The sequence below is a fragment of the Dromiciops gliroides genome, chromosome 3 (genome assembly GCF_019393635.1).
Source record: "Dromiciops gliroides isolate mDroGli1 chromosome 3, mDroGli1.pri, whole genome shotgun sequence".
Classification (NCBI taxonomy): domain Eukaryota; kingdom Metazoa; phylum Chordata; class Mammalia; order Microbiotheria; family Microbiotheriidae; genus Dromiciops; species Dromiciops gliroides.
This window is the reverse complement of record NC_057863.1, coordinates 655,022,365-655,046,722: the sequence shown is the minus strand read 5'-3', so window position 1 is coordinate 655,046,722 and position 24,358 is coordinate 655,022,365. Positions and strand designations below refer to the sequence as shown.

Below are 24,358 nucleotides of genomic sequence, written 5' to 3'. Positions count from 1 at the left end.
TTCAAATCCGACCTCAGAGACTTAACACTTACTAGCTATGTGACCCTGGGCAAGTCACTTAACCCCAATTGCCTCACTTAAAAAAAAAAAAGTCTGGTGGGGAGGGATGGAAATGTTTAGGAAAAATGCTATGAGGAGTGAGATTATGAACCAAATACAGAGTTATAAAAGGACTGGAAAATGCTGACTAAATATAAACCAATTCAAAAAAAAATTTTTTTCTTTTTCACTAATAGTTTCTATATATTTTTGTTCATAGTTGAGAACACATGACCCTAATCTCTTCTGATAATCCATTTTCTTCATCCTTTTCACAGTTTAACTTCTAGGGGAAAACAGTCTACAGTGCTGATCTCCATTTTCTCAATCTGACAGAGATGTTTCAGGACTCCAAAGGACAAATTGTAGAAAGAAGTGACAAAGTTGTGGAAGTAGGAGAGAAGGAAGGAGAATTACAGAAAGTGGAGGAATGTTGGTCATAGGTACCACCATATCTGTTTCACCTGATCCAGAGAACAGTGGAAGTAAACAGAGAGCTGAAGAATTCATTGTGCTGATCATAAAAAAGTGAAAAGGACCCACATGTACAAAAATATTTATAGCTGCTCTTTTTGTGGTGGCAAGGAATTGGAAATTGAAGAACTGCCTATCAATTGGGGAATGACTGAACAAGTTGTGGTATTTGAATGTAATGGAATTCTATTGTGCTGTAAGAAACAACGAGCAGGGGGCAGCTAGGTGGCACAGTGAATAAAGCACTGGCCCTGGATTCAGGAGGACCTGAGTTCAAATCCGGCCTCAGACACTTGACACTTACTAGCTGTGTGACCCTGGGCAAGTCACTTAACCCTCATTGCCCTGCAAAAAAACAAAAACAAAAAACAAAACAAACAAAAAAAAGAAACAATGAGCAGGAGGAGTCCAGAGAAACCTGGAAGGACTTGCATGAATTGATGATGAGTGAGATGAGCGGAACCAGGAGAACATTGTACACAGTATCATCAACATTATGTATTCATGAACTGTGATAGACTTGATTCTTCTTGGGGCAGCTAGGTGGTGCAGTGGATAGAGCACCGGCCCTGGAGTCAGGAGTACCTGAGTTCAAATCTGGCCTCAGACACTTAACACCTACTAGCTGTGTGACCCTGGGCATGTCACTTAACCCTAATTGCCTCACTTAAAAAAAAAAAGTTAGACTTGATTCTTCTCAATAATACAATGGTACAAGATAGTTCCAAAGGACTCATGATAGAAAAGGCTCTCCAAATCCAGAAAACAAAAAGAACTGTGGAATATGGATGCAGACAGAACCGTACTATTTCTTTTGTTTTTGGTGGTGCTGTTTTTCTTTTTTGAGGTTTTTCCTTTTTGCTCTGATTCTTCTCTTATAACATGACTAATGCAGAAATATGTTTGATGTTATTATATATATATATATATATATATATATGTATATATAGAACCTATGTCAGATTACTTGCTGTCTTGGGGAGGGGGGAGGGACGGGAGGGAGGGAAAAAAATTGAAACTAGAAATCTTATAAAAACAAATGTTGAAAACTAAAAAAAAAAAATTCATTGTGCTTGCCTTGCCATCAGAGTTTGTCCCAAGACAGTTTGAAGACTTAAAGATGCTCTTATGTGTCCTACCTACCGGACTGATGACAGAAAAGACATCAACTAAAATAGATAAACTGAAAAAATTAAAATGAAAAATGTTAACATTTTAAAAACTTTTTTAAAAGACACCAACAGTTATTACAGTGATAGTGATGATTCTAATGGTAGCAATGACAAAGATGACAGCAGAAGTGACCCTAGTGACCATCACAGTAAAGACGATCATGCCAAGGATATCTACAGCAATGGCTATGGTAAGTATTGAAAAAGGGTGCTGGGAGAAGCTTGAAGAGGGCTCAAAATGTTGGGAACAGCTCCTGCAGTGAGTGGGAGAATGAATCTATTAGGCTAAAATGAATTGGTTAATTTGGAAGTAATTCAAAAGCATTGATGTTGACATTTCCTTCACTTTTTGGGGGGGAGGAGGGCAGGGCAATGAGGGTTAAGTGACTTGCCCAAGGTCACACAGCTAGTAAGTATCAAGTGTCTGAGGCCAGATTTGAACTCGGGTCCTCCTGAATCCAGGGCTGGTACTTTATCTACTGTGCCACCTAGCTGCCCCTCTTTCATTTTTCAATATGATTTTACCCATGAAATTTTGTTCCCTTGTTGTGACCACTTGAGTGGATCCTCTCCTCACATAATGCATGCCCCTTTTCTTCTTGTTCCGAGTAAACTCCAAGAACTTCATCCCTCTCACACAGTATCTGTCTCTCCTCTTTACAATGACAGTCTACTAAATGCCAATGTTCACTATGAGGATGTATCCACAAAATTTTATTGCATTTAGGTAAACAGAAGATAGGGTTGAGGGGGCAGCCACGTGATGCAGTGGATAGAGCACTGGCCCTAGAGTCAGGAGGACCTGAGTTCAAATCTGGCCTCAGAAACTTGACACTTACTAGCTGTGTGACCCTGGGCAAGTCACTTAACCCCAATTGTCTTGCCAAAAAACAAACAAAAACAAAACAAAACAAAATACACATACACAAATATGTGAGACTAATGCATTGTTAATGGAGTTGGAAAATTTTAATCCCTAGAATGCCTACCTTACACCTATAAAATATTTTAAGCTAAGAGGTCTAGACTGGTGAGAGAAATTAATATTAATTTGTGATCCACACTTTTCTTTATATTTCTATTAAAACCCAACTCCTGAAAAGGTCAGTCAGTCTCTGAAGGGCATAGCTGGGGGATAAGATTGGCTCCTAGCCCTCATGCACACCCAAATGGGAGACCTAATTTCTGTTTAAAATATAACCAGAAAAAAAAACACCAAAAAACCAAACAAAAATAAATAAAATATAACCAGAATCCAGTGTGAATAAGCTTCTGCCTGGAGGAGGAAACTCCTGTCCTTGAACCCCTCTATTACAGTTCAAGGCAACCCAGCTCACGAAAGAGCAAGCTAGCTAGAGAGGTCCAGAGGGAGAGGGTTTCCCCTGGCCAGATGCGTTGAGGCTGCTGAGGCTCAGGGTCAAGCCATGTTCTTAGCAAGAGGAACTGAAGACTCTTGGCCTTCCTCCTCATTAAATATACACCAATCAGAGTAGATCTTCATTTGTCAGGGGAGTTCACTTTCAGATGCTTCAAGATCTTCCTTGGTGTCTTTGGTTGAGAGAAAGCATTGACCATCAATTTATTGATTTCCTGTAGGTGATGCAGTGGATATAGCGTTGGCTTGGAGTTAGGAGGACCTGAGTTAAAATCTCACCTCAGACACTTAAGTAGCTGTGTGACCCTCGGCAAGTCACTTAACCCCAATTGCCTCACCCCCCAATAACAAACATCACTGCCAATCAGAGGAGGCTCCAGCAGCCCAGGGCAGGGGAGGGTACCAGCTGCTGCTGAGCGCCTCCACCTTAGGCGGCCTGGGCATACGTGAGGGGCAAGCCTCTGTATACTAGGGTACCCATTCCCTACCCACAAAATACAAATACACTCCAGATGCCTTTGCTTATGCTTTTCACAGTGCACTTATTGTTTTGCTATTCCCATCTGTGATTATGGACATCTGTCCCATTTTTAACTGCCATCTTTGCAAAACTGTCTCTAACCAACCTCTAACCTGATGGAGAAGGTAAAGAAAGGGGTTAACGGACAAGCCTAAGACCTGAGCTCTAATTTAGATCTGAGCTCCTAGAGGGGCTAGTAGATAACTTGTAGACCCCAGGTCTGAAAGGGATTAATAGATCATTTAAGACTTGGGCCCTCATCAACATAAGCCAGGGCCTAGGTTCTTGTTCATTGTTACTTGGAGGTCCGGTTTCCATTAATTACCACCCACAACATAAACATAAAGATGATGTAGGAGGCAAAAAGGGGTTAATAGAAAAACCTAATATCCAAGCTCTAATTCAGATATTAGCTCTAAAAGGGAGACCCCAGTAAATGGATAACTTATGCTAGGTTATCATACCCACAGTGATCAGTACCCATAATGGGAACAGAAGAACCTAGACTGAGGAGACCTGACTACAATAAAGGAAATGACAGGGGTATAGAAATTCTAATGAAAAATGGAGATATTTTGAAACTAGCCATGGGAATCAGAAAGAGACATACATAGAAAAGGCCAAATTTGTCCCCAGATTCACCTTACGATGTGTAAACCCCAAAAACACACCTCCACAGAAAAAGGTACCCACCTCAGGGGTTGGCTTAGGACCCCAGGAACTCCAGATTAGGATAAACCCTCCCCTGTAACACCCCTAGGTGGAGAATATTATAATGAGGATGGGCCCTCCCCTGTACCTCCCCAAGGTGGAGATTATTATGAGACTGGTGATCAATTTATCCATACTATAAATATAACTGTCTTTCCTATCCTTATTTGAGAGATACCTTTCCACTTTTCTGGTTCTCTCCCTGTGGTCACCCACAGTATTGCAATAAAACTTGGGAAACTGAATCACTGTCTTGTAATTCTTTTGGGATCACTCATGATCAATTTGACCCCAAATTCTATATCCCACACCAAGGAGACAGGTCACAGAGACCCTAACTGGTAAATGTTTATACCCAGAAACCAGGCCTAAGAAAAAAGAGAAAAAAAACACAAAGAAGGGGGCAGCTAGGTGGCGCAGTGGATAGAGCACCGGCCCTGGATTCAGGAGGACCTGAGTTCAAATCCGGCCTCAGACACTTGACACTTGCTAGCTGTGTGACCCTGGGCAAGTCACTTAACCCCAATTGCCTCACCAAAAACAAAAAACAAAAGAAAACAAAAAACACAGAGACACTCTGACCTTGGCAAATTGAATTATGCCTTTAGGAACATGTATATCAAAGGCCTATTTTGTCCCCAGATTCACCTTTTGACGTAAACCCCCAAAACACACCTCCACGGAAAAAGGTCCCGCCTGGGGTTTGGCTCAGGACCCCAAGAACTCCAAATTAGGATATGAAACCCCATGTACCTCCCTAAAGTGGAGATTATTGTAATGAGACTGATAATCAACTTATCCAATACTATAAATATAACCAGCTTCTCTTTCCCTATTCGAGACACCTTCATAGTGCTCTCTCTGTGGTCACTCACAGTATTGCAATAAAACTTGGGAGACTGAGTCACTGAGTCTTGTAATTCCTTTGGGATGCCTCACGAGTAATTTGATCACCTTAATTCCGTCCCACATCATAACCCACGTCAATAACCCTTGACCTCCACCTTTGCCTTGCAAAAAGCAATTGCTTGTAAATGTCTCATATACCTATCATGAGCGATTGTGTATTTTTTTTTTTTGTGAGGCAATTGGGGTTAAGTGACTTGCCCAGGGTCACACAGCTAGTAAGTGTTAAGTGTCTGAGGCCGCATTTGAACTCAGGTACTCCTGACTCCAGGGCCGGTGCTCTATCCACGGCGCCATCTAGCTGCCCCAGAGCGATTGTGTATTTTGACAATACCAAATGAATGTGATATTCAGGGGACGGTTTGGGAGCATTTATAAAGGTAAGCGCTTCATAGAACCACTGGGAGGCAGTCTAGGTACTGACTGGAGTGTGCGCCAGCCCTCGGGAGGGCGGGGGCATGCGCAGAGAGCGTCCTTAGCCCCCGAACTACGTTTCCCAGAAGGCGCAGGAGAAAAACCTTTCCCCCGTAGAAAGGGATCGAATTGAGCATGGGCGGCCGGAAGTGTTCTCTCCGGGCCGGAAGCTGCGCTGAATCGTCGGCTCGTTTTCCCAGGTGTACTTCCCCCCCCTACCCCCAGCTCTTACTCCGGGCTCACCCTCTAACCTAGAGGCCTGGGCGCTGCCCCTCCACCTTCCGGGCCCTCCTGCTTGGGATGGCGGCGCAGCCCTGTTCCCGACCAGCCTCGAAGCTTTGGGGGAAGCGCGCGGGAACATGGGGGACCGGGAGTCCCCCAGAGCTGGGGGCGGCAGAGGGGCCGGGGCGGCTTGGGGCGCGGGCCCAGGCCCAGGGCGACGGCGCCCCGAGGAGGCTCCCCGAGGGGGCCCGACAAGCCCCGGTCTGCCAGGTGAGGGGGGCCTAGGGAAGGGGCTGGTTCATTCCTCCAGGCGTGGATTGATCGTTCATTCCTCTAGATATTCCCTTCTTCATTGTTGCATCCACTCACGCCCTCAGACACTCACACATTCATTCAATCATTCATTCAGTCCAAGGGAATGGCAAAGAGATTTAGCTCAGGGAGAACTGCCAGTGAGACCATGTGGGGCAATAGAAAGCTTTGGACTTGGTGTACTAAGATCTAAATTTGAACCCCAGTTCTTTTGCTAATATTGGTATAAACTTTCTATCTTTCCTCGTGGTATGGCCGGTGTGTGATTGGGAAATGGGGTGCAGAAGGAGGTAGGGAAAATGAAGCAAACGATTCCTGAAGACCAAATCTGTGAACCTGTAAAATATTTGGGGATAAATCTAGGAATTAAGTGAAGGCAGAATTGGCCTGGCCCCAGCAGTCCAATTAAACCTTTGGACTTAAATTGGACTTACTCTGGATTCGGAAGGCTCATACAGAATGTGATGCATCCCTACAAGTGTGAGTAGAGTGAGTAGATGAGGTACTTTTAAATTGAAGTGGTAACATTAAAACTTAAATTGAATTAGTAACATTAAAATGTGAAAAAGAGGTTCTGAGGTCAAGCCAAATCAGCCAGCATTTTTTTTTTTTGTAGGGCAATGAGGGTTAAGTGACTTGCCCAGGGTCACACAGCTAGTGTCAAGTGTCTGAGGCCAGATTTGACCTCAGGTACTCCTGAATTCATGGCCCGTGCTTTATCCACTGCGCCACCTAGCTACCCCCAGCCAGCATTTTTTAATGGCCTACTGTTTGGCAGGCACTATGCTAGCACTGAGTATACAAAGAAAGGGGGGGAAAACTTACTCTGAAGGAATGCAGTCTTATAATAAAGGAGATGATATGCATACAACTATGTTCAGATAAGCTGTATAGAGGATAGGTCGGGTTATGGTCTTTGGGGGAATGCAAGAGAACAGGAAAAGGCTTCTTACAGAAGGTGGGGTTTTAGTTGAGATTTGAAGGAAGTCACAAGGCAAGGATGAGTCAATCAGTCAAGCACTAGCTTAGTCCTTGGCATAAAAGTAGGTGCTGAGCTAGTGCTGGGAAAACAAAGACCAAAATTTTAAAATAGTTTCTTTCCTCAAGGAACTCCTAATGGGGAAGGCAACACGTCAACAACTATGTTCAAATAAGATATAGACAATTAACTGGGAGCTAGTCTCAGAGTGAAGGCAGTATTTAAAGGAAGATTGAGAAGAGCTTCTTGCAGAAGATGGGAATTGGCCTGAGACTTGAAGGAAGTCAGGATTTGAGCATTCCAGGCATGGAGGACTGCTAATGAAAATGCCTTAAGTCAGGAGATGGATCGAAGAATATGGAAGGACATAAGGTATAAGAAGACTAGAGTGTGGAAGTGGACAGGTTATGAAGGGCTTAACAACCAAATACGATTTTGTAGTTGATCTTGGAAGTGATAGGGAACTGAAGTTTACTGAATGAGGGTGTGTATGAGGGTCAGGTCTGCCCTTGAGGAAGATCAGTTTGACAGTTGAAGGATGGATTGCAGTAGAGAGAGATCCACACACAGGATTTTGCATTTTTAGGGCAGTGAGACTGCTCGGCTGTTTTCCTTATTTTAGAGGTTGAGTTTGGGACGGGTTGTCTGGGAGCTTGGGGAGAGGGGGGAGATGTCTTAACTTTGGATTAACTTTGTCACAGTGGAGAGAATGCTGAACCTGGAGCCAGAAGACTCATCTTCCAGAATTCAAATCCAGCCTCAGACACTAACTGTGTGACCCTGAGCAAGTCATTTAACCCTGCTTTCCTCCATTTCCTCATCTGTAAAATCAGCTGGAGAAGGAAACAGCAAACCAGTTCAGTATCTTAGCCAAGAGAACCCCAAATGGGGTCACAAAGAGTTGGAAATGACTGGGGGGAAAAATCTCATCAGACCATCTTGGTGGGGGTAGATATCTAGTTAGTTTCATCAAAATGCCTGGATTGGACCAGAGGTCTGAGAGTACAGGCCTCCCTCTGAAATGGAATCAGACTGAGAGTCTGTCTTTACGCAACCCTGCTCTCTCTGACCTCTGAGCCTATATTTCTGGGGAGTTATTTTCCCTGAAAATAACAACACACAGGTTTTGTACATTTCCTCCGTAGTAATATCCCCAAAACCTAGAAAGCAGAGAGTATCTAGGTCATGGGATGAGGGACATTATTGTCCAAGCCTGGAGAGGAACAGGAAGGATTGTAAAAAGACCTTTGGATTTGGTGAGTAAGGCCATTGTTAATTTTGGAGAGAGCAGTTTCAGTAAAATGATGAGACCTGAAGACAGACATGCAGAAAATTAAAAGAGAGGAGAAGTGGAGGCACTTATTGTAGACAGCCTCAGCCTTCTCGAGTTAAGCCACAAGGGAAGGCAATAGATGGGATAATAGCTAAAGAGAAAGGATAGAACAAGTGGAAGTGTTTCAAGAATGGAGGAGCGGGGCAGCTAGGGGGCGCAGCGAATGGAGCACCGGCCCTGGAGTCAGGAGGACCTGAGTTCAAATCTGGCCTCAGACACTTAACACTGACTAGCTGTGTGACCCTGGGCAAGTCACTTAACCCCCATTGCCTCACTAAAAAGAATGGAGGAGAGATGGGTATGTTTGCAGGCAGGAGGAAAGCAACCAGTAGAGTAGGAAAGATTGAAGCTTATCGAGAAAAGGGATGATAGAGAATGGAGTCCTTTTGAAGAGACAAGATAGAATAGGATCATTCATGCAGGTAGAAGAGTGTCTCAGAAAGAAGAAGGGTCACTTCTAAGTGTGATATGGGGAAAGGAGGAAAGTGGGAGGAAGGCATTTGGGCAATGTGAGATGTGGGGAAACAGGGAAGAAAGAAAAGGAAGTAGTTTTTATATAGCTGGTACTATGTGGCTCATTTGATCCACGCAACTTTGCAAGGTACATGTTATTATATACATTTTACAGATAAGGAAACTGAGACAAAAGTTAGGTACATCCTAGGGTCAGAAAGCTACTAAAGGCCTGAGGCTGGATTTGCACTTAGGTCTTCCTGACTCTAGTCCCAATTGCTCTGTCCACACCATCAGCTGCAGGGAGCAACTGTATGACTGGGTCACTGTGTTAGGAAGAGCATAGCATGGCAGAGGCACGCCATGGTGCTGTAGAAATGTCTTCAATCCTGATTCTACTATTTATCCTATGATGTTGGGTTGGTTACCTTCCTTCCTGAGACAGTTGCCTCACCTGTAAAGTGGGGTGGTAATTCCTTATGCCACCTGGCTCACCACGTATGCTGCTAAAACAAGAGAGCTGTGGGACAGCTAGGTGGCGCAGTGGATAGGGCACTGGTCCTGGATTCTGGAGGACCCGAGTTCAAATCCAGCCTCAGACACTTGACACTAGCTGTGTGACCCTGGGCAAGTCACTTAACCCCAATTGCCTTACCAAGAAAAACCAAAAAAACAAAACAAAACAAAAAAACCCAATAGAGCTGTTACTGGGATAATTAGTGAGGTGTATGTTGTAGCTGGGGACTTCTGTCCTGGGCTGGCCCCTTTTGTCACTTCTTGGATGATAGTACCAGTCCCCTAGCTAACCCTTCTTGTCCTGCTGCCAGATTTCTCATCTTCGTCCTTGAGTCTGACCACAGAATTCTCACTCAGAGAGCCTTCCATTGTTCCACACTTTTGCTTGCCATTCAGAGCCCACCCTTCAAAAAACTAATCCATTTAACAAGCATTTATTAGGCACCTCCTGTGTGACAGGCAAGGAGTTTGCCTTCCAAAGAGGTTAGATACTTTAACCAAGCCAGGGTACTTCTTTTAAAATTAAAGGTATTTTCCATGAACAGAAATCGTGTTCTCTCCCTTCTATCTTTCCTCCTCCCAACACTAAAAAAGAAAGAAAAACAAGTTCCCTGTTTTCCAACCAAGTGAAACAAATTCCCAAATTGGCTACATTCAAAAACCAAAAAAGCCTCACTCTGCTCTCATGAGCACTCAGATGTTTGTCCTGAAATGTTCCAAATCCTAAAAGCTGTAAGAACCACCCCTGAAATAGCCTGCGAGCTTCTTGCTGTGGTTGAGGTCTGTGCAGTGAAATGTGGCTTGGTGAGCAGGAATGTGTTGGTTATTTCAGCCATCAATGACCTTCAAAGATGTTGCAGTGGACTTCACCAGGGCAGAATGGGAGCACTTGGATTCAGCCCAGAGAGATCTCTATAGAGATGTGATGCTGGAGAATTACAAGAACCTCATCTCCCTGGGTAAGGACAGTTCTCCTCTGCCATCAAGGGTCTGTCCCTGAAGGACTCTTTTCAGATGCCTCTCAGCTTTTAGCCAGGGAATCTGAAGAAATTTACTGATTTTATTCTTGGTGTGACAGGACATTCAAGGAGAATTTGAATGTAAAGTTATTCTTTTTTTAAATTCTTTTTATTTTTATTTTTGGGTGGGCAATAGGGGTTAAGTGACTTGCCCAGGGTCACACAGCTAGTAAGTGTCAAGTGTCAGAGGTCAGATTTGAACTCAGGTCCTCCTGAATCCAGGGCCAGTGCTTTATCCACTGCGCCACCTAGCTGCCCCTGTAAAGTTATTCTTAATCCCTTTCTAATGAAGAGACAGTGTTTCTCGGGGGCAGCTAGGTGACGCAGTAGATAAAGCACCAGCCTTGGATTCAGGAAGACCTGAGTTCAAATCCAGCCTTAGACACTGACACTAGCTGTGTGACTCTGGGCAAGTCACTTAACCCTCATTGCCCCACCAAGCAAACAAACAAAAAAAAAGAGACTGTTTCTCTTCCCACTCTAGCATGGTTGTATTTTTCTTGAAGCTTCTTCTGTCCCACCTTCTGTTCCCTTAGGTCAGATCTTTCCCCAGCCCCTCCCAAAGTACAAAGTCCAATACCAATCATGGATTAAGTCAAGTACATTCATTTTCTATCTGAGCCAGACTCCTTTGTTTTATTCCATACTGCCCGTGATCCACTACAAAGGTGCTTTGTGACCACCCCAGGCTTCCCCCCCCCCCCATTCCCTCCTTTCCCTGAAGATAAAGAAGTTAGGATTGGGGGCAGCTAGGTGGCGCAGTGGATAAAGCACCGGTCCTGGAGTCAGGAGTACCTGAGTTCAAATCCGGCCTCAGACACTTAACACTTACTAGCTGTGTGACCCTGGGCAAGTCACTTAACCCCAATTGCCTTACGGAAAAAAAAAAAAAAAAGAAGTTAGGATTGAATTCTGAAGTGATTCTTTGTACTCAAAAGTTTCGCATTTCTTTTCCCACAACCAGGGTTTTCGATTTCCAAACCAAAGGTGATCTCCAAGTTAGAAAGAGGAGCGGCACAATGGATGCTTGGGAAAAAAGTTCCAAGGAGGCCCTTCCCAGGTGAGTGAAAAGGCCAGCGGATAAGAATGACTGCTAGCTGTGGTCAGAGGAGAGGATGCAGAAACTAGATAAGTTGTTCTTCATTGTTTTCCCTGGGGTAAGGGGTGGGGGTTAGATGACCTGAGACTGTCCCATGTAAATGCCATCTTAGTCATTCATCTTTTTTTGTTTTTGTTTTTGTTTTTGTTTTTTTTTGCGGGGCAATGGGGGTAAAGTGACTTGCCCAGGGTCACACAGCTAGTAAGTGTCAAGTATCTGAGACCGGATTTGAATTCAGGTACTCCTGAATTCAGGGCCGGTGCGTTATCCACTGCGCCACCTAGCCGCCCCCATTCATCTTTTTTTAATCTTACCGTTAAATGATAGGAAATGACCTAAGAAAACCATCTAGGTCAAACCCTTCGTCCTCGAAAAGCGCCTTCATGTTGTGTAAAATGAGAATGTCGGCCTCTGAGGCTCCTTGCAGCTCCAGAGTTAGGAAAGAAAGAAGGGAGGTGACTGAGGCAAGATGGTGCAGGGTTTGTGCCCTGTGTGCTCAAATGTGACACGCTTGACTGCATCATGAATAAGAAAACTACAGGGGGCAGCTAGGTGACACAGTGGATAGAGCACCGGCCCTGAATTCAGGAGGACCTGAGTTCAAATCCGGCCTCAGACACTTAACACTTACTAGCTGTGTGACCCTGGGCAAGTCACTTAACCCCAATTGCCTCACTAAAAAAAAAAAGAAAAAAAAAAGAAAACTACAGAAGAGCTGGGTGGCTGGGTGGCATTTATTGTCCAGATTGCCAAAGTACAAAGAACATCAGCCCCAGGATTTGAGAGCTCTATGCTCTGCTGCTGTTCATTGATTTGGCTTTTGGCATCCTTCTTTGACCTTCTTTGTCCTGATCTGTAAAATGAAGAGAGTGGCCAAGGCTGACCTCCATCCTTGGAATGCATTCTCCCATCACCTCCCACCATCGCAGTAAGTGCTTTCTGTCATGCCTGAGCTCAAGGACAGCCTGGCAGAGGAGGCCTTTCCCAGACCCTCCCAAAAATGTATGTATTATCCCTGCAGTTATCTGGTCATCCCTCAGTCAGAAAGCATCTGAATGCCTGCTCTGTCCTAGGCACTTGTGGCTGAGAACAAGCGTGTTGTAGTATAGTCACATTCTCTTGAAGAAAATAGTCCTGAATTGCAGGTGCAGGGACTTGGAATTGTCTGACAGGTGTTAGCATCTCTTCCCTGGATTCCCGGATGTTTCTTTTCCAGCAGGATTCTTTCCAGCAGTTTTTTGGAAGTGGGTAGTCCTGCACCAGAGTTCTGAATTTTAGACACCAACAGCAGAGCAGAGCCTCTGATAATTCCTAGGTCCCTTGTCTAAGGACCAGCCTGGGTAAGTTTAGGGCAGCTTCTCTCCGCTCACCTACCACATGGTGATAAAGGTTTAAGCCTTATCAGATCTTGAAGACTGAGTTAGAGAGGGCTTGTGACCTTTGCTGGTGAAAGGGACAATGTAATCTTAGATTTTTAAGTACAGGATTATTCAGGGCTTACCATGTCCAGCATTTCCAACTCTCTGAAGAAAATATGCAAGGTATCTAAATATGGGGTTTCTGAGCAGTCATTCAACCTTGGGTAGTTTCTTTTTTAAGTTTTGGTGACATGTTCTGCTTTTACATTACAAACATTTTCATATTATCCCCATTCTGTGAGACCTCTCTTGTAAGTAAAATAATTAAGCAAAACTAATAATGGTGGGGCAGCTAGATGGTGCAGTGGATAGAGCACCAACCCTGGAGTCAGGAGTACCTGAGTTCAAATCCAGCCTCAGACACTTGACACCTACTAGCTGTGTGACCCTGGGCAAGTCACTTAACCTCAATTGCCTCACTAAAAAAAACCCCAAAACTAATAATGGTAACCACTTCTGTTATTCTTGGGAGGTTTTTTTATTTGCTTGTTTTTGGCAATCAAAGTTAAGTGACTTGCCACCTAGCTGCCCCTAGTAACCACTTCTCAACGTACAAGCCACATTCCATATCTATAGCATCTCCCCCAACCTCTCTATTTTTAATTGGCAGAAACCTGTTTTCACCTCATCATCTATTCCACTGAAAAAAGAGAAAAGAAAAATAAATTCCTTGTAACAAATGTGCACAGGCAAGCAGAACAGCTTCGCCTTGGGGCTGTAATACAAAGACCTGTGTCTCATTTTGTACCTCCACCAAATGAAGTAAAACAGAGGGATAAGAGAAGCTATGAAGGGACTAGAGAGGGAAATTTAGGATCAGATTTAGAACATCATTGCCACACACTGGAATTACTCAGCAAGGCTCCTATTTAGTCTCCATTCTTCTGCAACCACTTCCTAAGCTTTCCCACCTGTGGGCAGCTACTTGGCACAGGAGATAGAGCACCAAACTTGGAATCAGGAAGACCTGAGTTCAAACCCAGCCTCAGACATCTACTAACTGTGTGACCCAGGACAAGTCACTTCACCTTTGTTTACCTCAGCTTCCTTAACTGTAAAATGGAGTTAATAGCATGGTAAAGAATTGTTATTTGAGGTTTTTATGCCTCAGCGCACACTTGCCTGGGGCTCCACAGGCCGTGCGGTGCTCCACCCACTGGTTGTAGCCTTATCTATAAGCAACCTGTCCCAACCTCTCTAGAGTCTTCCCTCTTTCAATTATTTTCTATTTATCCTATATATAGTTTGATCATACATATTTGTTTATCATCTCTTCCATAAGATTGGGAGCTCTTTGTGAGAACATGGACGGTTTTTTCCCCCTCTTTTAACCCCTAAGGTTTAGCACAGTGCCTGGTATGGAGTAGATACTTAATAAATGCTTAATGATACTATCCACCTTCAAAGAAAGCACTGATATTGATGGAACAGACTGAAGCATGCTATTTTCACTTTCTTTCCTTTTTTTCTTTTATTCAAGTTTTCTTATGCAAAATGATTAATATGGTAATGTTTTACATAATTGCACGTGTGTAACCTATATGTGATTGCTTACCACTTCAGGGAGTGGGGAGGGGAGGTAGTGAAGGAGGGATAAAATTTGGAATTCAAAACTTTAAATAAAAATGTTTATTATTGAATAAATAAATAAATGCTTAATGAGTCAGCTGACTCAACCCCATCTCCTCTGGTCTCAAAAGTCATCAGTAATGTATTTAATGGACAAGTCTAAGGGCCTTCTCATCATCCTTATCTTTATGAGGATTAAGATGTAAACTCTGTAACATTTAACACTGACCACTGTCTTTCAAGAAACTCATTCCTCCAGGTTTTTGTAGTGCTACCTTCCCCAAGTACACCTATCGCTATGACTACTCTTCAGTCTCCTTTACTGGGCCTTCAAATATATCAAACCCACTGACTATCCCCCAGAGCTCTGTCCTGATCCCTTTTCTCTTTTTGTTCTGTACTTTCTCATTTGGTGATCTCAGCTCCTATAGATTCAATTTACATTAACGTCTCTTTGTGAATTATTTCCAGATCAATTTATCTAGCCCTAGTCAGCTTCCTGAGCTCTAAGGCTACATCATCAATTGGCTATCAGACATTTTAAACTCTCCGTCCTACTGGCATCTTAAATATGTCTAAATATTGGCATCTTGATATTTCTAAAATGAATCTTTTTTTTTTTTTACGGGGCAATGGGGTTAAGTGACTTGCCCAGGGTCACACAGCTAGTAAGTGTCAAGTGTCTGAGGCCGGATTTGAACTCAGGAACTCCTGAATCCAGGGCCGGTGCTTTATCCACTGCGCCACCTAGCCGCCCCAAAATGAATCTTTTTAAAAAGCTGTTTAGTAGGGCAGATAGGTGGTACAGTGGATAAAATAAAGCACCAGCCCTAGATTGAGGAGAACCTGAGTTCAAATCCCGCCTCAGACACTTAACATTTACTAGCTGTGTGACCCTGGGCAAGTCACTTAACCCTCAGTGCCCTGCGCAAAAAAAAAAGGAAAGGGGAAAGAAAAGCAGTTTAGTAACAAAAACCAACATATCAGGGGGCAGCTAAGTCGTGTAGTAGATAAAGCACCAGCCTTGCATTCAGGAGGACTTGAGTTCAAATCTGGCCTTAGACACTTGACACTTACTACCTGTGTGACTCTGGGCAAGTCATTTAACCCTCATTGCCCTGCAAAACAAAACAAAACAAATTAACTAAATCTATTAAGAACTTTTTTGTTAGTTATTCAAACAATTTTAAATCTTCTTAGCTCTTCTGTTATCAAATCCATATTTCTCAAGACATCTTGACCATAAGATATTTCAACTCTGACATCCAAAACTTGCTGAAATTTAAATACTAATTCATTAACCAACCCATAAAATCATATGGATATAAAAAATTAGATTAGCTTTGCATGATTTCTTAATTATCCCCCCTGAATTTTGGGTTTCATTGCTTGCTTTTTTAAGTACTCAAAATTAGTCAGTTGCACCACATAGGTCTTGTTTCAGTTTTTTCGTTTTTTGTTTTTTCTTTTATCAGATGATAAGCCAGAGATCTGGGGGGGGTGGGGGCTTGAGGCTTCCAAAGGACAGGGAAGGCATTTGTGAATAGCTACAGGCCTTTTTAATGAAAGCCTGCATCAGGCTAATGTTGCCTCTTTGCCAGAGAGTATGCAGATTTGAGCCTGAATAAGGATTCTGACCTTTCCCACCTGGCACCTTTCCCTGTTCTTCCCCATCCATGTGTCTGTAAGGTTGAAGATGGATTCGGCTTTTGGTGGAAAGGGGGCTAAATCCTTGGCAGGGCAGGAGACATCGCTCTGTGGGCAAAGCTGGGAGGCAGAAGTACACCAGAAAATCAAAACTTCCTCGTCTCAGTTGTACCACGGACCAAGTTAACTAGGATTGAGATTTTCAGGTAGCATGGCAATAACTTTGATTTAGAATATTCAGAGAGCTGTTCAGTTTTAATGTGCATGACTGCAAGGCAGAAGCTGCACTTAGTATTAGAGAGAAGTGATGCTGTAGCCAAACTTACTTTTCCCACCTGGAGTTTTTAGTGGTGGAAGCCATGATTGAAAGTCCTACTGATAGCAGCTTAGTTTCTCCTTATGAATGAAGATAAGTTTCACCTACTGCTCTAAAAATGGAGACTGACTATTCCTTGGCAGAACTCAGTACCAAAAATGGATGAATCTTCTTGCATAGAAACCTGATAAAATTCCTTAAAATTTGCCCTTGATTAGCCCTGTAAATTAACAACTGATTTTTAAAAATAGTTATTTGAATAAATGTTGAATATTTTTCTTTGAGATACTTTTATTTTTTATTTTTTTATTTTTTTTAGTGAGGCAATTGGGGTTAAGTGACTTGCCCAGGGTCACACAGCTAGTAAGTGTTATGTGTCTAAGGCCAGATTTGAACTCAGGTCCTCCTGAATCCAGGGCCGGTGCTCTATCCACTGTGCCACCTAGCTGCCTCTTGAGATTCTTTTAAATGGGACAGTTGTGCCTATAGCTTATATTTTATAACCTGGAATTTGATGAGTTCGTTATAACTACATGTATAACCAGGAAAGTAGATAGAACTAAGTTCCCATAAGTATTTTGTCACTACTTAATTTGAGCATGGTGTTCAAAGATGACTGAGATATTTAAAAAAGAGAGAGAGAGATCACTGTTAGGATTAGCAGTCTTTCATTTTCTTTCTTTTTTGGGGTTTTTTGTTGTTGTTGTTGGGGCAATGAGGGTTAAGTGACTTGCCCAAGGTCATACAGCTAGTGTCATGTATCTGAGGCTGGATTTGAACTCAGGTCCTTCTGAATCTGGACCAGTGCTTTATCTACTGTGCCACTTAGCTGCCCCCAGCAGTCTTTCATTTTCAAAAACAACCTGTTTTATTTTTCTTTACTTTTTTTGTTTGTTTGTTTTGTAGGGCAGTAAAGGTTAAGTGACTTGCCCAGGGTCACACAGCTAATGTCAAAATTTGAACTCAGGTCCTCCTGAATCCAGGGCTGGTGCTTTATCCACTGCGCCACCTAGCTGCCCTATTTTTCTTTACTTTTACCTACAATTACTTTGTTTTTGTTTTTGTTTTGTTTTGGTTTTTTTGGTGGGGCAATGAGGGTTAAGTGACTTGCCCAGGGTCACACAGCTAGTAAGTGTCAAGTGTCTGAGGCTAGATTTGAACTCAGGTCCTCTTGAATCCAGGGCCAGTGCTTTATCCACTGAGCCACCTAGCTGCCCTCTACAATTACTTTGTAATGTTATGATCAGATGCTTTAAATACTATGAAACAATTCCTTTAGTAGTGACGAGATAAGTATCTTATATACATGAAGCTTTAGTTTTCTGTCATCAGTCTTTGTTCTATTCATTTTAGATTGATTTTCATTTTTGTTGAAAAAGTACAAATACTGTATAATTTACTATAAAGAATCCTTTATGGGTGGCAGCTAGGTGGTGTAGTGGATAAAGCACTGGACCTGGATTCAGGAGGACCTGAGTTCAAATCCGGCCTCAGACACTTGACACTTACTAGCTGTGTGACCCTAGGCAAGTCACTTAACCCTCATTGCCTCACAACAACAACAAGAATAACAAAGAATCCTTTATTATAGTCCCAAAAGACTGTAATATTGACATTATTATGTGTTGTTTTTTTCAGGTCGCCTTTCTCAGAAGAGTACAGGTAAAAACAAGGATTCCATTCCAAAGCAGTGTGATTATATTTCATCAACAAAAAGACTTATAGTGAATAGTAATGAATGTGTTGAAGCCTTACGACAGAACGGATACCTTAGGGGACATCAGAAAATTCATATTGGAAAGAAACTCTATAGATGTAATGAATGTGAAAAAGCCTTCAATTCCAATTCAAGCCTTACTGTACATCAACGAATTCATACTGGATTAAAACCGTATATGTGTACTGAATGTGGGAAAGCCTTCAGCCAGAAAGGAAACCTTACGAAACATAAAAGAAATCATACTGGGGAGAAATCCTATAAATGTAATGAATGTGGAAAAGCCTTCAGAGACAGAGGATACCTTACTATTCACCAGAAAATTCATACTGGGGAGAAATCATATAAATGTAATGTATGTGGGAAAGCCTTCAGCCAGAAAGGACACCTTACTGTACATCAGACAATGCATACTGGAGAGAAATCCTATAAATGTAATGAATGTGGAAAAGCCTTTAGCCAGAGGGGAAGTTTTAATATACATCAGAAAATTCATACTGGAGAGAAATCCTTCAAATGTAATGAATGTGGGAAAGGTTTCATTGATAGAGGAAATCTTAATAAACATTATAAAATTCATACTGGAGAGAAATCCTATAAATGTAATGAATGTGGCAAAGCCTTCAGCCAGAGGGGAAGTCTTAATAAACACCATAAAATTCATACTGGAGAGAAATCCTATAAATGTAATGAATGTGGGAAAGCCTTCAGTCAGAGAAGTTACCTTACAATACATCAGAAAATTCATACTGGAGAGAAATCCTATAAATGTGATGAATGTGGGAGAGCCTTTAGGCAGAAGGGACACCTCACTGTACATCAGAGAATTCATACTGGAGAAAAACCCTATAAATGTAATGAATGTGGTAGAGCCTTCAGAAAGACTGGACACCTTGCTGTACATCAGAGAATTCATATTGGAGAAAATCCTTTTAATGCAATGAATGCTGAAAGACTTCAGTCACAAGACATTCTTTATTTATCTTGACAGTTCATGCAAGATACAAACTTTCAATATAATGACTGTGGGAGAGTTTTCACTCAAAGTGAAAAAAATTACTGAATTTAGACATTCATAGAATTAGAGGGTTTGGAGTTAGAAGTCACTTTTTTTTTTTTTTTTTGGTTTTGGTTTTGAGAGGCAATGGGGGTTAAGTGACTTGCCCAGGGTCACACAGTTAGTAAGTGTCAAGTGTCTGAGGCCGAATTTGAACTCAGGTACTCCTGAATTCAGGGCTGGTGCTTTATCCACTGCGCCACCTAGCTGCCCCCTAGAAGTCACTTATAAAATCATGCATTCTAGTTCCTTGATTTTTACAGCTGATGGGGTAAATGGGCTGGAAGCAAAGTGAGCTCCTCAATGTTACTCAGGTAGTAATTAGCAGGTCAAAGATTGGAACTGAGATCTGAGCCAAATCCAGTTTTCTTTCCATTACATCATGCTGACCTCAGAATTCATATTGGAGAAAAAACCTTAGAATGCAGAATATGAACTTGTCTTCAGCAGCAATTCATGCTTACTCCACAAAGAATTTCAGAATTGGAAATGGCCTCCTTAGCTATTAAATGTAACTCATACTTTAAAGGGAATATGACTAACACACACTCCCAGGAAGTGACCATTCAGCTTTTACTTGAAGGTGTTTCATAAGGGGTAAACCACTCCTTCCTGAGGCAGCCCATTCCTATTTGGAGTAGCTCAGGGGTGAGAGTGCAGAGGCATCAAAATGAGATATTCTGGAAAACAAAAGGCAACAGTTATATGTGTAATATATGTAAAATATCATTTATGTATTTTTTGAAGCATGGTACTTAGAACTAACTACTCTAGATGTAGTCTCAGCTCTCCAGAGTTCAAGGGAACTGTCACCTCCTTTTTCATGGAAGATGTGTTTGTCTTATTGCAGCATACAATAAACATTAGTTATTTTGGTTGGCATATCAAACTTTTGGCCCATTGGGCTGGCAGACCATTAAAATCCACAGATCTCTTGCTCATAAACCTGATCTTAAGCATACTTCCCTCATCTTTTAGTTGTGAAGTTGATTTCACTCCCAAGTATAAATTTTATATACATAATCACATACATTTAATTTCTATCTTTTTAGATTCAGCCTAATGTGCTGTTGTCAAGATCTTTTAAAATTTAAATCCAGTTATCCAATGTATTAGCTACACTTCCCAGATTGATGTGTCTACAAATTTGATATGGATACCATCTATGCCTTTCTCCAAGTCATTGATAAAAATAGAACCTAAATTTCATTAAGTGTAAGGATTGTAAGGACTATAATTTTGAGTTTATCCCTAACACCAACCCCGCATCAACTCTTCAGAACTATTTGTTAAATGAATAAGTGTCAAATGGCACAAAGCCAAATGCTCATCCCAGGAACACTTTACAGAATACCTTATGCCAAGGCGACATTGAACATTTAATGATTTCTCTTTGGGTTGTGATTGATTCAGTACAGATATATGTAATGTTTTACCTTTTAGGGTGAAAAAGATTAACTTCACAAGTTCAGGAATGGGAATATGAAGCAGCTTAAGATCTGAAAATGTTAATGGACTTCAAACTCAATATGTATCAGTATTATGAAGTGGGAACCATAAATTCTCACACAATCTCAGATTTCATTAAGAAGCTTAACTTCAGGGGGCAGCTAGGTGGCGCTGTGGATAAAGCACCGGCCCTGAATTCAGGAGTACCTGAGTTCAAATCCAGCCTCAGACACTTGACACTAGCTGTGTGACCCTGGGCAAGTTACTTAACCCCCATTGCCCCGCAAAAAAAAAAAAAAAAAAAAAGAAGCTTAACTTCCAGGAATAAGGAGGCAGTACTCTGCCTTCATCAGATCTTACCTGGACTACTTTGTTTAGTTTAGGGCACCAGAGTTTAAGGACATTGATAAGGTAGAAAGTGTCCAGAGAAGAGCAATAAGGATGGTGAATAAGACCAAGTCAGGTTCATCATTATTGGTTGAAGGTACTAGAGTTGCTTTTAGCCTAAATTTGAGAAAACTTGAAGACCTGACAGCTGTGTGCAAGTATTTAAAGGCCTATTGAAAGGGTAAAACCAGGAGCAATTGGTGGAAACTGCAAAGAGGCTTGATTTTGGGAAAAACTTACAAGTAGAGTTTGAAAGTGGCGTGTTACCCTGAGAGACAGTGAATTTCCATGGGTCTTTGAACAATTGATGGATAACCATGTATCAGCGATGTAAAAGTGGCTATTCCTTTTGGGTCTTGATGGCTACTGAAGGCCTTTCTAACTTTGAGATTCAAAATTGTAATTCAGATGCTAGTCATCTGATCAGTTCAAATATATCACATTACTGTCGTTTAGCCCACGTTTCCATTTCCACAAGAATAGCATGAGATTCTTGATCAGAGCATTTGTTAAAATGTAGATCAACCTGACCCATTAGTATAATAAACCCTTTTTAAAAGGATATAAGGTTATTCTGACATTATGTATTTTTGATGGTTATGTTGGTTTTGAGTGATCACATTTTCCTTTTCTACATATTTGCTAATCTTCAGAGAGCTTTCCTTTTTTTTTATTCTGAGGTCAATATTTTCTTTTATTCAATCCTTCAGCTCTTTTATCCAGTCTTTCAGTTATCACTGGCAGTGAGGATATAGTTCATCCGGACTTGTGAATTCTTCAAGGGCCTCTCTTACTATATGCCCATTTATCTTTAGTATTAACTTCCTAATACCTATTTTGTCCAATACTTTCTATACCACTGGTCATTCTTTTTGGCAGGCAACAGAAAATTAAGCAACTCTGCCTTTTCTCTTTTGTCCATTATCCCATCCACCTGGAACAAATCTTAGCCTTTGCACTCTGTTTTTACAGTATGGCTAAGAAAACTTTCTTCTGTAATTAGCCTTTTTCACTAGCCTAATCTCATTTTAAATTCTGTTACTCCTATACCTGGTCTTGAGAAATTTCACCATGCTCTTTTTTTTTTTTTAGTGAGGCAATTGGGGTCAAGTGACCTGCCCAGGGTCACACAGCTAGTAAGTGTGTTAAGTGTCTGAGGCCAGATCCGAACTCAGGTCCTCCTGACTCCAAGGCCGGTGCTCTATCCACTGCGCCACCTAGCTGCCCCCTCACCATGCTTTTTTATTCGTCTTTTATCTTGTGTAGATCATCTTTAAAAAACAAATCTGAGTTGCTTAGTAGGATCTCTTTTCATCTATCTACATTGCTATCTTCAGCTCCCATTTTCCTTCTCATTGGAATTGCTTCCCTTTGTGTCCTTAGAATTTCATTCTTGGAAGCTTCTCCCTCATCTGGGGCTTAGGTGCCCATAGAATTTTAGCCCATGTGTTTCTGCCTACTCTTCCTCTGAACTTTTTTGAAAGCTCTAGAATGAATGTTAAAGTATGTTTGGCTTTGCTTTCTTTATCATATACTCTATTTAATACTCTTTTCCCCATGATTTCTATCATTATGATTTCCCAACCAATTATAAAATTACCCCTTGTTTTTTTACCTATCTTTTGAAGGTTGAAATTAGCATTCAGGAAAGCCCATAAATTATTAACTATTCTTGTTCTGGTTTTAGTAGAGAAAGAACTCCAACAAATAGTTACTTAATTGAAGTCTTCCAGTTATACTTTATTAACTATCTTGTTCCTTTTGAATAAGACTTACTTATCTAAAGTTATTTTCCAGTCGTGGGATTCATCCTACTGAGTCTTCGTGTTATTTGTGAAATCAATTTGCCTTCCTGGATGAGGACCTTTAGTTCATCTTATTGCCTTAATTTTGTGTAGGCATATTTAGGTTTTAGTTTAGTTTCCTTTCTTGTATTTTGTTTCCTTTGATCTTGGTATGTCAGTTGCCATTCTTCTCCTCTCATTAAGCTTACTCTTTAAGGTATCTAGCATGGTGATTATACAGAGTTTTTCTCTCCATATTCAGTTTGAATCATCTTGATTAGATTTATAGGACACCAGACAAATATATTATTTTTTTAATGTTGACCCTTTTTTTGCGGGGGGAGAAGAGAGGTTTAAGTGACTTGTCCAAGGTCACACAGCTAGTGTGTCAAGTGTCTGAGGTTGGATTTGAACTCAGGTCCTCCTGAATCCAGGGCCAGTGCTTTATCTACTTTGCCACCCAGCTGCCCCCTAAATATATTCTTTTTGTTTTGTTTCGTTTTTTAGTGAGGCAATTGGGGTTAAGTGACATGCCCAAGGTCACACAGCTAGTAAGTGTCAAGTGTCTGAAGCCCAATTTGAACTTCCACCTAGCTGCCTGTAAATATATTATTTTGGTTTTTTGGTTTTTTGCAGGGCAATGAGGGTTAAGTGACTTGCCCAGGGTCACACAGCTAGTAAGTGACAAGTGTCTGAAGCCCGATTTGAACTCAGGTACTCCTGACTCCAGGGCTGGTGCTTTACCACTGCACCATCTAGCTGCCCCTAAATATATTCTTTTTTTTTGCAGGCAATGGGGGTTAAGTGACTTGCCCAGGGTCACACAGCTAGTAAGTGTCAAGTGTCTGAGGCCGGATTTGAACTCAGGTACTCCTGAATTCAGGGCCGGTGCTTTCACCACTGCGCCATCTAGCTGCTCTAGTACACCTGAGTACTGAGTCATCACCCACTACAGCTGCTGTCTTTTTCTTCTGACCATTATTAGGTCACCTTTTTACTGATAGCTCCAATGGTTTTACTTGCTCCTGTTTTTTCTTTTCTTTTTTTAAATCTGAGTATTGAGTTTCTCTAGTAGTGATCTAGTAATGATTCTAGGAGAATCATTAAAAACTTTTACAATGTATACCACAAGGAAAGAGGTTTAGAGCCCGTCTCATTGATAATTTGTAATTGAGCATTCCAGGAGGAAGCTTGGTAAATGGGGAATAGATTCTTACATGTGAAAGAGGGGTGCTTACAGGAAAATGAAGGGTTAGAAAAGAAACTGGAACAATTAGGAGAGTCAACTTAAGATCTTAGTTTATTGCTTACAGCTACCCTGGGATAAAGATTTACATAAAGTGACAGGATGTTGTAGAATCTATTATGCTTCAGGTGAATAAAAAAAAAAAAACGGGTGGAAATCATAATCTCAGACATGGCAACAGTAAAAAGAAATATAGTTAGGGGCAGCTAGGTGGCGCAGTGGAT

The 24,358-nt window shown here is 41.6% G+C and overlaps 1 protein-coding gene across 2 annotated transcripts; it reads left to right on the top strand.

The window, feature by feature from the left end:
• The first annotated feature begins 5,683 nt into the window (after positions 1-5,683).
• LOC122746501 (zinc finger protein OZF-like) lies at positions 5,684-20,970 on the top strand. Of its 2 annotated transcripts, none has more exons than XM_043992149.1 (4): positions 5,684-5,811; positions 10,259-10,385; positions 11,410-11,505; positions 18,133-20,970. In XM_043992149.1, the coding sequence occupies exons 2-4, from the start codon at positions 10,265-10,267 to the stop codon at positions 19,197-19,199; spliced, it is 1,284 nt and encodes a 427-aa protein (XP_043848084.1). In that variant the 5' UTR covers positions 5,684-5,811; positions 10,259-10,264; the 3' UTR covers positions 19,200-20,970. The 2 variants fall into 2 exon arrangements, with proteins under 2 accessions (XP_043848084.1, XP_043848083.1); XM_043992148.1 differs by having other exon boundaries at positions 5,792-6,103.
• The last annotated feature ends 3,388 nt before the right edge of the window (positions 20,971-24,358 follow it).

Coding starts and splice junctions, on each gene's coding strand:
- LOC122746501 (XM_043992148.1), top strand. CDS start 5,912: ATGGCGGCGCAGCCCTGTTCCCGACCAGCCTCGAAGCTTTGGGGGAAG. Junction 6,104..10,258: donor GACAAGCCCCGGTCTGCCAG/GTGAGGGGGGCC, acceptor TGGTTATTTCAG/CCATCAATGACCTTCAAAGA. Junction 10,386..11,409: donor CAAGAACCTCATCTCCCTGG/GTAAGGACAGTT, acceptor TCCCACAACCAG/GGTTTTCGATTTCCAAACCA.